Consider the following 14,283-nt stretch of genomic DNA (forward strand, 5'->3'; position numbering starts at 1 on the left):
CAGCTGAGATTTCTGAGAGGTCATTCTTGTGGATGTGTATGAGGCCTCTTGGCTCCTTGACCTTTTCTTTACCTGTGGTGCCATCTGCCAGGATGGGTCACGGTCTTGCTGGCCACACATAGTGCCGCTCTTGGAAGCATCCCCAATGACCCTCTTGTTTGTAGAAAGCGCACTGGTTGACTTCCTGATTTCTAGGGTCCTCTCAATCCCCCTGATCAGCAGATTGAGTGACTCACCAGAGTCACAGGGCCTAGAGAGGGGTCCCATTGTTCTCTGGGTCCTGGTTGTCAAGTTTCCAAATCTCAGTGAAAACGCTCATGACCCAACTGTGGCTCCATTGAATGCTGCTATCTTTCGCCTCTCCTGGGAACCCGTGAGAACACAGTCTGGTGGGGGCTGGAGGGGGCTGGCTGGGGTGAGTCCAAGCCTGCCTTCTGCTGGTTGCAGATCAGTACAGAGGATCTCAGCCTGGCCAAGCAAGGTACTCCATTGATCCTTGCACTTAGGAACAAGGGGATCACGGGCTCCAAATCCACCTCTGCTCACTCTGGAGAGAAAGTCCCACAGATACTCCAAAGGACCTCGCTCTGCTTCCTGGCTTTCCACTGTGCACATTTGTCTCCTGCTTTCCCAGCCTTGGTCTATCACCTTATTAGAAAGTGCCCATGCCAGGCTCAGCTCCAAAACAACTGAGCTCAAATTTCCCTCCAGGTGACGCCATCATCTGACTGGCTATGGGACCCTTCACAAAGACAGGAAGGCATTTGCTGAACACCTCACCACAGTGACTGTCAGTAACTCCATGCTCACCAAAGTGACCATTTTTAAATGGCAGCATTTACTTATTAGGAGAATCTGTGATTTCCCAACAGGGTTTTGTAGTGAGAAAGGAAAAAAAAAATGGAAAGTTTGGGGAGTTTTCCAAGGCAAAGAGAGAAATTCCAAAAGGGTCTTGGGATTCCTGTGCAGAAAGGCAAGGTGGGCGAACACCCATCTGCCACAGGACAGCGGCTTCACCTCCGCCTCTGTGCAGGCACAGTCTGTCCCTGGTGTGTGTCCACATGTCAACTCTGCCCCAGCTTCTCTGTCCACACCCGTGAGCTCCAAGCCGTCCAGGAGGAAGAGTCTCACCTGACTCCTCAGTATTAGGCTTGCCAGATTTTGCCAATAACAATAAAGAAGGTACTGCCAAATTTGAATTTCAGATGACCAATGAAGTTGTTCAGAGCAAGCCTGTTGAACGTGGCATGGAACACACTTGGACTTCAAAGGTATCCCCTGTTTATCTAAGGTCTAAATGTAACTAGATAAATGGTATTATATTTAGCAACTGTGTTATTTATGGGCACTTACATATTTCTGTTTGGATATCTATATATTATTCATGTTGTTATTGTAGTATATTTATTGTATGCACATCTTATATCACTCAGAACCTAAGATGTACTGTGGGCTCAGGAAGGAGTCAATGTTGTGTTAGGGAAACCACAACCCAGTGGAAGGTACAACACAGAGGAGCTCTGATATAAGCTGTGACTTCAATTAATAATAAGCTAAAAATGTCCATTCATCAGTTGTGGCCTACATGCCATAGTAAAGTCAGATGAGGATGATATGGACGGCTACGGGCAGGGAGTGTCTGGGGACTCTTGACTTGGTATGCACCTTTTGTGTAACCCTGAAACTTCTCTAAAAATAGCCTCCTGAAAAATCAAATACACACTCTACTTGTGCTGATAGCTCTGAGAGGGTGACGCCAGCAGAACCCTGTCCTAGGTATAAAGCTGGAAGGAAATGGAATCGGGCTGGTGGCCAGGCAGCCTTTCACATCTCCATGCCCTCCCTGGGAGCTGCTGATCAGCCTCTCAGGAGCAGATCCTGGTGCCTGGTGACTGACTGAGGCTTGAACTCAGAATTCAGGGTCTGGACTGTGGCGGGAGTCGCAGTGAGCTGTGCTGCAGGCAGGCTAATCACTCCACACCTGCCCACCCACCTGTCTCCCTGCAGGACACCATCGTTCAGCCCTTCTGCCCTGAGGCCTTCTGTTGGTGGCTTTTCATTATGCAACAAAACACCTGAGATAACTTCTGAAGAATCAAAGTTCACTGGGGCTCCCGCTGTTGGAGGTTTCAGTCCATGATGGATCGGCCCCATTGCTTTGGGCCTGTGGTGAGGCAGCAGATCACACCTGGGAGCTCCTGTGGAGCAAACTGTGCATCCCATTACCGAGAAGCAAAAAAAACAAAACAAAACAAAAAACACAAGGAAGGCAGAGGAGGGTGCTGGAGTCCTACTCGCCCCTCCAGAGGCACACCACAATGACCCACAGACCTTCCTCTAGGTCCCCCTGCCCCCCAACAGTGTCACATGGAGACCCAGCTCCAACACATGGGCCCCTTGGGACACTCAAAACCTAAGCCTAAAGCCTCCTCCTCCCTTCTGTGCTGAGCCGAAGCCCTGGTTCAGCGGGGCCCCCTTCCAGGCTTCCCCAGTTCTCTGCACCACACTAGGGCTCCCCACCTTCCCAGGAGCCCTCTGGGAGGCTGGCTGTCCTCACCGCCTGCCGATGGGGGGATGCTGGGCAAGGACCCTTGGATTCACCCTCCTCAGGCCCTACGGAGCCCTGCCTGAGCGTGCGCCCCTTCCCCTGCCGGGCCCCCTCTGCTGGGACTCCTTAAGAACTCACTGTCTCAGAGACTACACTCTTAACATCAAAACAATTCAAGTTTATTTTTAAATTTCATTTAAAATTTTTGTATTTATAAATTGTAATGTGCATTTTGCCTTTAAATTTTAATGAATAACTTCAAATGTTTGAGAAAAAAAAATTTTTTTGAAAACTGCAATTTAGTTGTTTTTTCCATGTCCTACATTCAGTTTCCTCCTGCAGGTTTTGATGAAAACACATTTAAATGTACACTTTGAATAAAATCACTTTTTAATGTTTTGAATTACTCTTGCCAATGAAGTAGAAGTGATGTGAAGAATCTTGATTACTCGAGGACTGGTTGCATCAGAAAGAAAGCAAAAAAAACAAAGAGTAGAATACATACACAATTTCGGATTTGTACTGTCTTTATTCTATTACAATCCAAACATCGTTGGCCCCTCAGAAGAGAGCACCAGGCGTGCACAGTAACCGTGGCACCCAGCGCTCAGGTAGGCTGACGGCATCCACGCCAGTTATTCTCCCGGCTTACCTGTGCTGCCCCATGTGAAGGAGTGTTTCCCAGAAAGGAGGGAAATGCACACTGTGTGGGCAGTTTACAAACCTGTTTACAAAGAGGCCATCTTCAGACTCACAGTGTCTGTGCCTCTTTTGTCCCCCTAACCTGGCCCTCTGTGGACATGAGGGCTGACTGGCACCTCTTGGAGGGTGGTCTGTTGACCAGGGCAGGCAGATGGGCATCAGTGAGTTGAGGGCCAACTCAGCCGTCACCTGACTGTCACAGACTCTGCTCACTCACATGAGGCCGCAGGTAAGTGGACACTTACGTGAGCATGAGGCGGGCTCACACTATTTACCTTCCTGTCCCCTGCTGAGGAGGCAGGGAGCCCATGTGCAGAACTGTCTCCGCACACCCATCCTGACTTGGTAGAGAGGACCCTAGGGAGCCACTACCTCAGCAGGAGCTGAGTTAGGCCTTGAGCAGGGCCCTCTCCAGGAGGGGGCCCAGGACCAGACAAAGGTACCCCTTTGGGCTTGGCAACGCTAAGGGGCTTCAAGACCACCACTGGTCCTTACCTGCCTGAGAAGTGCTACCTTGGCTTTCCCATCTTAAAGTTACAGCAAAACCCAGCACACACCTGACTTGGAGCATCCCAAGCCCAGCCCGCGTGCAGCCCACAGCCTACCTGCATTTGGGCCTCCCTCCTGCCAGGTGCTGAGAAGGCAGACAGACCAGGGCTGGGCACCTGAGTCCATTTGTACCTTCTTCTGTGTAAAGACCACAAAGTCAGAAGAAGGCGGTTTAAAACATAACTCATTTGAGGGGCTCTCTCCTGGCAGGGTCTGTTTATCTCATCACAACCTGGGCTTAATCAGCCCCTTCCTTTGTAGACAGACACTGATTAGCACAGAAATGTCAAACAAACCTCTCTCCTGGGGACTTGGCTCCACCCCTTCCCAGGCCCCTGCAGCTAGCAGGTTGAACCTCTCCTGATACTGTTTGCCTGGGACCCATTCCCACCCAGAGCACTTCATTTGAGGAGCTGAGTATCACATAAGGACTACAAAACAAAATACTTTTCACTGCTGAGAGCCAGGGAGAGGATACCTGTAGGCCACCTGGGCCTTCTATTTAAATAAACTACTATCCTGCTGAGTTTGAGGAGCCTATCTGTCACCAGCCCCCTTCCCTAGGCAGGGCGGTCCTGAGGTCTGGTCTAGTTCTCAGGGCAGCTGTGTCCTCCACCTCACCAGCCAGGGCTGTGTGGATCTCTAGGGTGCAGTGCAGAGTAGCACTGTCCTTGTGTCCCCCTCCTCCTTGCCACTTGTTCCATGGTGGGGAGGATGCTTGTGGTGGTGGGGCCACAACTTCCCCCATTCATCAACAGGGCAGAAGATCACAAAGTACAGGATATGACCTGTACTTTTCCAGGATATGACCCCCCTGTCCCTCCCACAAACCCTAAGGACTCCGGGGGTCTGAGGGCCTCGTTAAGTCCTGTGTCTTTGGGCACCCTCTCTCCACCTGCAGGAGACTGGTATGTGGCTTCTGTGTTCCCAGTGTCTGAGCTAAGCCTCTAAAGAGCCACAAATCCAAGGCCGCTAGTGGTCATGGGGGTCCAGGGTCACCTGCTCCCACTGGAGGACTGAAAGGAATGAGGGGTAAAAGCTGGGGGCTGAAATCCCTTTGGACTCTCTGTCTTGCCAAGATGGGGCTGTGGCGGGATGGGACACAAGCCACTAGGCCTGCTCACTAGTGCCCCCATCCTGGCCCTGTAAGGGCTCCCCTTGGGCATATCACCACCTCCAGGAGCCCTCCAGCTGGGTTCTTAGGAGGAGCTGAGGGGTGGTTGAGGGCTGCCACTTAGAGCTCGGCGTGGAGCCTGCAAAACCCAGACTTCTTGGGGTAAACTCCTAGAAATAAAAACTTCGCAGGCCAGTCGCCTGCAGGGAGCGGTGCAGACTCGCCAGCAGCCCGTTGGAGCGCCCCTCGGCCCTCCCTCCGGTCATCCACGGGAAGTCCCGGAGGATAAACGGCGCACGTCGGACCTTGCGGGTGGAGGAGCGGCGGGGCTCGGCGTGGGTCACCAGCCTGGGTCACCAGCCTGGGTCACAGCCCGCCCGCCGCTCCGTGCCGGTCCCGAAGCTCTGTGAGCGTTGCGGGCGGAGAGGCTTGTAAGGCTTCCCGCGGCGTCTGTGGGGATACCGTGCGACAGACGCACGCAGAGAAGGAACCCCAGATTAGAGGAGAGAGAGAGAGAGAGAGAGAGAGAGAGAGAGAGAGAGAGCGCTTGAGGCGGCTCGGGGCGTCAGGAGGGCTGGGGACCGCCACCTCTGACAGCCGCGGCTCCGGATTGCCCGAAACTTGAAGAAGCACTTTCGGTTTTCCTCCTGCGCGGCGCCGCCGCTTTGTCGATCCCGGGACGCAGGCGTTGGGTCCACCGCGCACCCGCGCCGCGCTGGGGTCGGGCCGGCTGCCCCGCAAGAGCCGGGGCGGCGGGGGACACTGAGGGCGAAGGAGGGAGATGGGCCGCCGCTGCGAGCCACGGAGCGGGGACTGGGATGGGGCGGGAGAGAGGAGCCGGGCTTCGCCCTGGAGCCTGAGGCAGGAGTCTGGGAGTCAGGAACCCGGCCTCGCGGAGAACTGGAGGGTTTTCGAGGGTCCCCGCGGACCTGGGTGCGGCCTCTTCTAAGGAGTCTTCGAAGGGTCCGAGCTCTTTTCCCCTCGAAGGAATGGGGACCCGAAAGTCGGAGACCTTGGGTCGCCCAGGACGAGGGGCAGCGTGCTCCCCGAGGCCCTGCTCTGCCCTCTCTTCTGCGCCCTGGCCGTCCTCCTGAGTGCCTGGGCCCTGGGCTTCTACTATCCCCTTGCGCCGCACGCACGGGGGCGGCCGAGGGGCGGCTTGCTCAGTCCGCAGAGTCCCTTGATCTGCCACCGCTGACACCCGCCTGGTCCTGGTTGTTGCCTTTTAGGGCCTCGATGTGACCACTTAAGTGCACACGTGGCGGTGGCGCTGCTCTGGTGGACCGCAGGACAGAAGTGAGTCTGGAGATGTGAGCTGAAGGACTCCCCCGCCCCCCAATGGGACAGTCCCGGACTCTGCAGGGCGTAGAACAATTCAGATCCCCAAAGAAAATGACTACAGTTGCTGGGCACAGCGTGTGATTGGAACGGCCCCTGGGTGAAAATTTAAAGACTCGAAAGAGCTTCAGGACCCCACCCCTGGCACCCACCGGAAAGGCGCCTGCGCAGAACCGAGAGCGCGGGTGGGAAGCGGACCCAACCAGGGGCAGGAGGCTGGCCGCCGGGTCAGCGCCTTCAGCTCCCGCGCGGTCAGCCCTGGGCTGCTGGAGCTCAGAAGGTGGAGGGCGACCACCGGGATGGCGCACAGCCCTTCTCCGCGCCAGGCCCAGAGGGGCTCCGGAGCAACACTGCCCGTCCTCTCGGAGCTCCTCCCGCTCTGGGTAGCCCGCCCCTGTCTCGGGGCCGCAGGCTCTCCCCCTCCTAGCCTAGGAGCTCAACTCTTCACCTCTCAGGGTCAAGGGGCCCCTCAGCGCTCCGACTCTAAGGCGCGACTTGGGGTGCGGGAGCCGGGCGCGGGCGGGACTTGCACCCGCGCGGGGCGAACACTAACGCCCATCCTTACAGCGGCCCAGGCCGGCCCTGCATGGCTGAAAATCGCAAGTCGTTAAAACAAGAGTCTTTCCGTCAGCCGGTGCCCCCGTATTGCGCCAGGGGTTATGGATGCCCTTGCCCTCCTCCTGATCTCGGAGGGAAGAGGCCAAGGCTGCGGGCACCTTTGCGGGCCTCAGACCTGAGCGGCGGTGAGCAGCTCCGGCCAGCTAACTTTGATCAGCCTTATTAATTCCAGCTGAGCTCTATTTGTTTGTCATTTTCCTCTTTTCCTGTGGAATCATTATTTATTGCAAAAAAAATAAAGGGTGCCCGCTGGTAGAAAGGAGGCAGGGAGCGAATTTCTGAGAACCTCAGGGCAAGTGTGAGTGTTTCCTCTTAAAGGTCACCTAAGGAGGGGAGGGAAAAGGGTGGGTCTGATCAGCTCTACTTGGAATTCATTACTCAAGAGCTTTAACTAATTACCAGATCAGAGAAATGTAAAAGCAAATATTTCTTAAAATAACCAAAGGTAATTATAACCCTGTTGTTGACACTAACGATTAATAATTGATCAGGAGTTACACACAATAAATTGTCAATTTATCTCCCCACAAAAATGCAAGGCTTGTGTAGCATTGTGTTTTCTTCTCCCCTCTGGGCATTTCCTATGAAGATGGACTGGATTTGGAGGCAGACTGGAACCTCCCAGTCAATTCTTTAAGAATATTAGATTAGAATAACATAACACTGAGACACCTTTTAAAAAGGCCTTTCCTTATGATCTTGGGGTCAGGTTTAAACAAACAAACAAACAAACAAAAATTCTTCCTTTTTCCTTTACCTGGGATTGCAAAAGAACAGATGACGTATTTCATAACTCACTTTTAAACCGCATTACAGTGTAGTCCTCCTAAATAATGCCTTCATTTTTTTATCTTTCTTAGAAAGAAGGAGAACACTCTGCCCTCATTGTAGGACAGCCTGGTTCTCTGCTGGGGTGGAGGGAACAGGGGTGTCAGCTGGGGCTATGTCCCTGTTTTCAGGGAGAGCTGGTGAAGACAGTGAAGGATGCAAATGGGGGGTTGAACGCTAAAACTGGGTCTAGAAGTGGTCTCTTTCATCCACCAGTGGCTGAGGTCCAATCACCTCTTACAGAATGCCAGAGTCTTAGGGCTGCAGCCAAAGCAGAGAGGACAGTCCTGAGCTTTTTCAATTTGACCAATAGAAAGTAATTTTCAGCAACTGGAAAATTATATTGTCATAGATTACTTCTCCTTAAAATAAGCCTTTAAAATATCTGTAGGGATTTGTCACTTGCATAAAGGTTTGAAAATACATCAAAGGGACATGTCCCCCTTGTGATTTGTAGAAATTCAAATGATGTTAATCACAATATCCATATATCAGACGGTTCTGTATTGTTCCCAAGATCATCTTTTGGGTTAACATTTTTTTTTTTAATATTGAAACATTATTTTTGTAAAAGTGGTTTTAAAACTATATCTAATAGATGTATTTATACCTTCAATTTAGGGTTTAACTGCATGTTTCCCTGGGGGTTGCAATATACTAGGTAACTTCGCAAAATTATATGGTGACAATTGTTGTATGCTGTTACTTGGAGGAAACTTTCTAGTAATTCCGAGTGTTATTTAAATTCAGAAAGGCTTCTGCTTGGGTCAAAAATGAAATGATTGTTCTCAAATTCATGTCTGCTCTAACAGTGGTAGTTCAGCATGAACTTATTCTGGAACATTGGGGAGAAAGGGTATGCTTCACTTTCAGCCTCTTCAATAAATATTTAAATGCAACTGTACTTGACCTTAAAAGGCGCAGCACATTGGAGGGCAGCTTCTCTATCCCTGTGTTTTTCTCGCAGTTGGAACATCCCTGATTGCAGATATCTGATAAACACGCGCACTGAAGAACGCCTCTCGCAGAATACCCCGCCACTCTCCAACCTCCAGAATGAACCGCTGCGGTGGTCCGGCAGGGGTGGAGAGGAGGCGCCCTCAAGACTCCAGGCTGCGCGGAGCCAAGCCTTGCACTACCCCCTCACGCCCTCCCCTTCCTCTCCCTCGCTCTCCACCCCTCCCGCCTCGCACTAGACAAAGGTAGATGAAGTTCTTTTCAAGTTTCAAAGGCAGTTGCTGGGCAGCTTTGCAGAAACAATAACTCTTTTATTGGGAACAAATGTTGACATTTGACGGGCGCGGGAGGCAGCCAGCGCCCGCGCCGGCCGCCGGGCAAGCGCCCCTAGTTCTCTCGGCAGAGCCCGGCCCCTGGGGCCCACCTGAGATTAAGGCGCGAATTCCGATAAATCAGCTTTAATGAAACACTGGGCCGAGGAGGGCAGAGGGGCTGTGGTGCGCAGGGCGGGGCGGGGGGGGGTTGCGCCCAGGCCTGCACCCACGACTCTGCCGTCGCCCCAAAGCCCTCCTCACTCTAGCCAACGGGGTTGCTTGCTATCTCCCCATCTCAGGGGGCAGCTGCAAAGTTTTGTTTGGGTCTGTACGTTATATTTTGATTAACAAGTTTTAACAGCAAAAATTAAATTCAGACCCTATCCTCTTCCTTCCCCAATGAAAGGTCTCTCACATCTTTTCCAATGACCTGCATGGAGAAGAGTTCTTAAGTCACTGTATTTCTTTTAAAAGATTCATCTAAACACCTGCGGGTTTCATGTTGCTAGTGTATATTTAAAAATCAAGTTCTTCAGAAAGAAATTCAGGTCAGGAGGCAGGGTGGGTAAGTTATGGAAATCTTGGATAATTTGTTGGGCATATAAACATCAAAGAAGCTTCATTAGCCTTGGCTAATCTCCTGAGCCGCTTTGAGTTTTCACCAGTCGAAATGTGCATGTTTTCTCCAAGATTGGGGGTCTGACACAATTGTGTAGGGAAAGGAACCAGGGAGTCTGTGTCCAGGTAAAACACCACCCTGCTCGCTCACAGGAAGTAGCTCTTACCCAGGCCTGAGTTTCTCAATCACTGCAGGAAGATCAGTTGTGGCTTGGGGTTTCTGTCCCCATCCTCCACCTTTCTTCAAGAGATGAATGCACTGCCTTAAATACTGTGTCTTCATTAGAGTTGATATTCAGGTGTTTAGTCTGTAAATATTGCTAACTCACATTTTTCACTGAAGCCCTCCGAACACATTATAATGTTACATATAATAGAAATATGGCTGCCATGTCTATTTTATTCCCTGCTGATTTCAGAAATATGACTAACATTAATAAACTACTTAATACCTTCCTGGAGGGGAACATCATTATTTTCATGGAAATTCTATGAAGGTTTTATGTCTGAAACCCAAACCAGAAAACGCACTCAAAGCTCCGTCCTACTTTCCCAGACCTCTCATTTATTTGCTTCCCATCACTACACAGGTGACATGGGTCCTGTCTTTCTTCTTGCCAATAGGTAGCTCAGCTCCAAACATTTCTATTTCTATTACTGGAGAGGAAGGAAGAGAGAAAAAAAAGTGCCTGGCCTCTGAACGCCTGTGTATTTAAAACCCACGAAATGCACAAGCAGTCCTGGAAGAGGGAACCTTCACCTCCCTCTCTTCTTCACGGTCAACCCCCTACCACCACCCCCCCATCCAAATGGCTGTGTCAGGCTAACAGTCCCCTGGCTTTGCTCAAGTACCTAAGATTACTTTCAAATACCCTTTCTAAGGAGACCCCAGCAAGAGGCCACTAATTTCTATGGCACAAAAAGCCACTGGAGAGAGATCCGTTTGTCAATATCAACTGGTCCAGCAATTTCCCATCCTCAGACACATCGCCTATCGGAGCTGGCAGATGTTTAGACAAGATTTTATAAATCGTTCAATCTCAGCCCATAATGAACCCCAACTGACCATTCCAAAGCAGCTAAATGCACCCGAGACCTCCCCCGCTGGGATCCAATAACACTCTCGAGCTGCACCATTATTAATCATGGAATAGAATAGGTGAACCGCTTGAAAAATAAGTGTATGATTGATTAAAGGGCAATCTAAGAAGCCATTATTCTTGTTTTATAACCGTAAGTTATATTCACTCGATTTATCTTTGGAGAGGAAATAAATGATTGCTCATTTCTTTTCTGAAATTATATTATATGGATATCCACATAATTTTGCTGAAAATTAAAGTGACAGGGTCGCTGCTTTTATGATCCTAATCAAAGGGGATGCGTTACTTGACTGCAAATGTTAGGCTTGTCCTGTAATGAGGGAGTGAGTAAGGCAATAAGGAGACAATAGTCTAAAGCTGTTTAAACTTTCCTTTTCCCTCAGGATAAGAGTAAGTACCACCAAAAGGGAACTAGATCCCTGCCCCAGACCTGCCCCTGGTGTTGAGGGGAATGATGTGAAAATCAGAGTTAAAAGTCATTCAGGAAATCTGAATAATCTATGCCAATTTGGATAATTTGGGCTTAAAAAAACACAATATTTTCCATCAGTAATTTCTTGTGGGAAGTGTAATTCTCCATTATCAATATTATTACTCTCTTCTAGTTTAGTTTGCTGAGGAGGTTTAATAAGCCAGCATCACAAATAAATGTAAAATGCATAGGAGTGTCAGATCATTTTATTTTTCCAAGTTTTAGAAATTTACACTAACAAAGAATTTGCATATTCAGAAAACAAAAATCTTATGATCTTGCAATACATTTGTACATAAATAGTCTAGAAGCATATATATCGCCCTATTGTGCAGTTCTCTCACATCTGCCTTTTTTTTTTTAATGCTCTTGAGAAAGGAGAGTTTATGTCACACAGCTTTTCATTAAAAAGGTGAGCTCAGATCACCTGGAGGCTACTATCCCTAGGGCTCCAACCCAAATCACTCTTCAGGAAAAATGAGCCCCACACACCATATTATTGTAGACTAGTGTGTCTTTATTTACAATTAAAGATATAAATTAGTAAAGAATTTGTGTTAAACAACCAACAAAGATTGTATAACCAGCAATGTTCAAATAAAAACCAGGCAGAATTTATTTACAAAAAAAGTTTAGATTTCATTGCAATACAACTTGCATAAATTACTAGAAGCTTTATATCATTATAAAAATAAATATCAAATTTGTTTCCACTTCTGAAGTACTCAAGTTCTTCAATCACGTTTTATTTCTACTGTGTACATCTTTTACAAATAAATTTTACAGTAAATCCTATCACACCTATAGAATATATACCGTGGCAATGAATGATCAATTTGAGATATCCTGAGAAAAGAACAGATTGTTTTCAAAAGTCACACGTACATCGGGGAAACTATACTATGCCAACAAATTCACATACATCCAACAGTGTGTTCCAATCGTCAGAGTCTGTGGGTTCAAGTGCTGTGTGGATCCTTCTCTTTACAGTGGCACAAGATGTGGTCCAGATTTACAGATCTGTTTTTTTTTTTTTTTTTTGTATCTGTATATTTATGAGCTTGGGAAGAGAGAATGGCCTGCTGACTTTTTTTTTTTTTCCAAAGCAATTGTGACACCTACCTGTGGACCAAGGAAAAAACCAAATCATCCCAAATCCTTCAGTTCCACACCAACACTATCACATTGGAAAAAATGAGTCTATTTGAAACGGATCCACCTCTTTCCCATCTTCAGATCTGTGATTAGTCATTTTGCCTAGTTGTAAAGTAACATAATTTTAAAGATTCTGAGAGAACTGCAGTCCAGGCATTTGGACACAGGGTAAGGCAGGCCTGGGAAAAGACTAGCAAGTCTCTTCAATCTTACTGTGCAACCAACATCTACAACAGTATTTTGAGTTTAATTTCAGTAGCAATCATTCATCAGAATAGGTGTTCATTGTGTGTCTATCATAGTAAACAAAAAAAAAAAAAAAAAGAAAGAAAGAAAGAAAAAAAGAAACTGTTTCAACCAGACATACAGATGCCCAAATTTAATCGTCTATTTTTCAGGAAAAGCAACAGCCTTACTGACACTTGGAATATAAATACTGATGCTTGGAATACACACACACACACACACACACACACACACAAACAAACACACACACATATTCAAATTCCAAATAAAGGACTGATTCTTCAAAACAGAAATGGAGCAGAAAAGAAGAAACTCGTGAAGCAGAATGAGGATTCCCTCTTAAAGGAAAAAAGACCCAGAAGCCTGCACTGCTCTGACCCCATGACAAGAAGCAAGAAAACATATTAAGGGATCATACAACCAGTTGGGGCTGGGAGGCTCCCCAGGGGGTCAGAGAAGCACGGGGATGCCCACTTACTTTGCACTGCTGAGCTGGCCCTTCTATAGGTAGGGCTGGACGCCTGCGCCAACCACCGTGCAGCCCTCGCTGGCATCTGTCAGGGGAGGGCAATTAGTGAGAACCTAGCCCCACCATCCATAGGATCGCCTAGCCACGCACCTTCCAGACCCTCCAGCCTGGCATCCAGGCCCGCACAGGGCGGCCAGACCCGGCCTTCATGGCCACTGAGACAGATGTTGGCTATTTCACTATGTTCCCCTTGCTTTCTTTCCTTTGGACCTCCTTTCTCAGGTTGCCTGAATTATGAGCAACTGAGGCAATATGGAAATGGGAGAAGAAAGGGGAATGTTTTCATTTTCTAAATTGAAGAAATTGGGCCTCTGAGAGAACTGAGAACTTTTCTTTTCCCTTTATCCAAAGGCAGGGAAGGGGATTCGGCGGAGACCCTACTTAACCAGTAGCACTCACCAACACACCCAAGCTTAAGCTTAGTCAGCAGGGAGACAAGCTGTAATTTGCATTTTGAGGCAATAAGTATTTGCCAAAACTAAAACGGTCATGATGATAATATTAATAGTAAATTAAATAGAGTAAATAATCACAGGGTAGCTCTAGAGGGAAGGCCCAGCCCTCTTCCTTTCACTCTCAACGCTCCACCCCCACCGTCTTTCCCTAATTCCAAAGAGTAGCTCAACCTTCTTGCTTTACTCCTGTAAGAGGCAACCACTTCCAGAACTGTTAAGTGGTGGACTCCCCCCGCCCTTTCCCCAGGATTCTGGGCAGTTCTAACTAACCAGGGTCCCTTCCTCAGCACCCAGAGGGCGTCGGGCAGCCTACCTTTCTTGGGCTCGTAGCCGCCGCCGGGGGTCCGGTAGTGCTGCTCCAGTGGGTGCGCGCCCGCCTTGCCCGCGTCGCTGGCCGCCTTAGGCGCTGCGTGCAGAGTCTCGCCGGGGGCCGTGGCCGCCGCATTGTACCGCAGGAGGCCCTGGCCCTGCAGCGCTGCGTTCAAGTTCCCGTAGTTTGTGTAGCTGCCATAGAAGGGCGTCGTATAGTAGAGGTGGCGGCCGAGCAGCGGCGAAGCGGGGTAGGGAGAACCGCCCGGAGGTGCGCCCGAGGAGGCGGGTGCCGCAGCCGCTGGCAGTCCCGGTGGCCCGCAGCCCGGGCCCAGGCTCGTTTGCTTGAGGTCCGATGTGGCGATCTCGGCCAGCGACCACAGCTTGGGCTTGCTGGTGGGTGGCTGTGCACCAGGTGACGTCCGGCT

At 49.4% G+C, this 14,283-nt stretch overlaps 1 protein-coding gene across 1 annotated transcript in view; it reads right to left on the reverse strand.

Moving 5' to 3' along the window:
• Positions 1-11,349: 11,349 nt before the first annotated feature.
• Irx2 (iroquois homeobox 2) overlaps positions 11,350-14,283 on the reverse strand; it is a gene marked incomplete at its 5' end in the record, with an annotated part of 6,650 nt that continues 3,716 nt past the window's right edge. Inside the window, 2 exons of the mRNA XM_015490386.2 lie at positions 11,350-13,116; positions 13,860-14,281. Of these exons, the coding sequence (XP_015345872.2) occupies positions 13,064-13,116; positions 13,860-14,281 (475 nt within the window). The remainder of the gene's footprint in view (positions 13,117-13,859; positions 14,282-14,283) is intronic.

This window comes from Marmota marmota, unplaced genomic scaffold, assembly GCF_001458135.2.
Source record: "Marmota marmota marmota unplaced genomic scaffold, marMar, whole genome shotgun sequence".
NCBI lineage: Eukaryota > Metazoa > Chordata > Mammalia > Rodentia > Sciuridae > Marmota > Marmota marmota.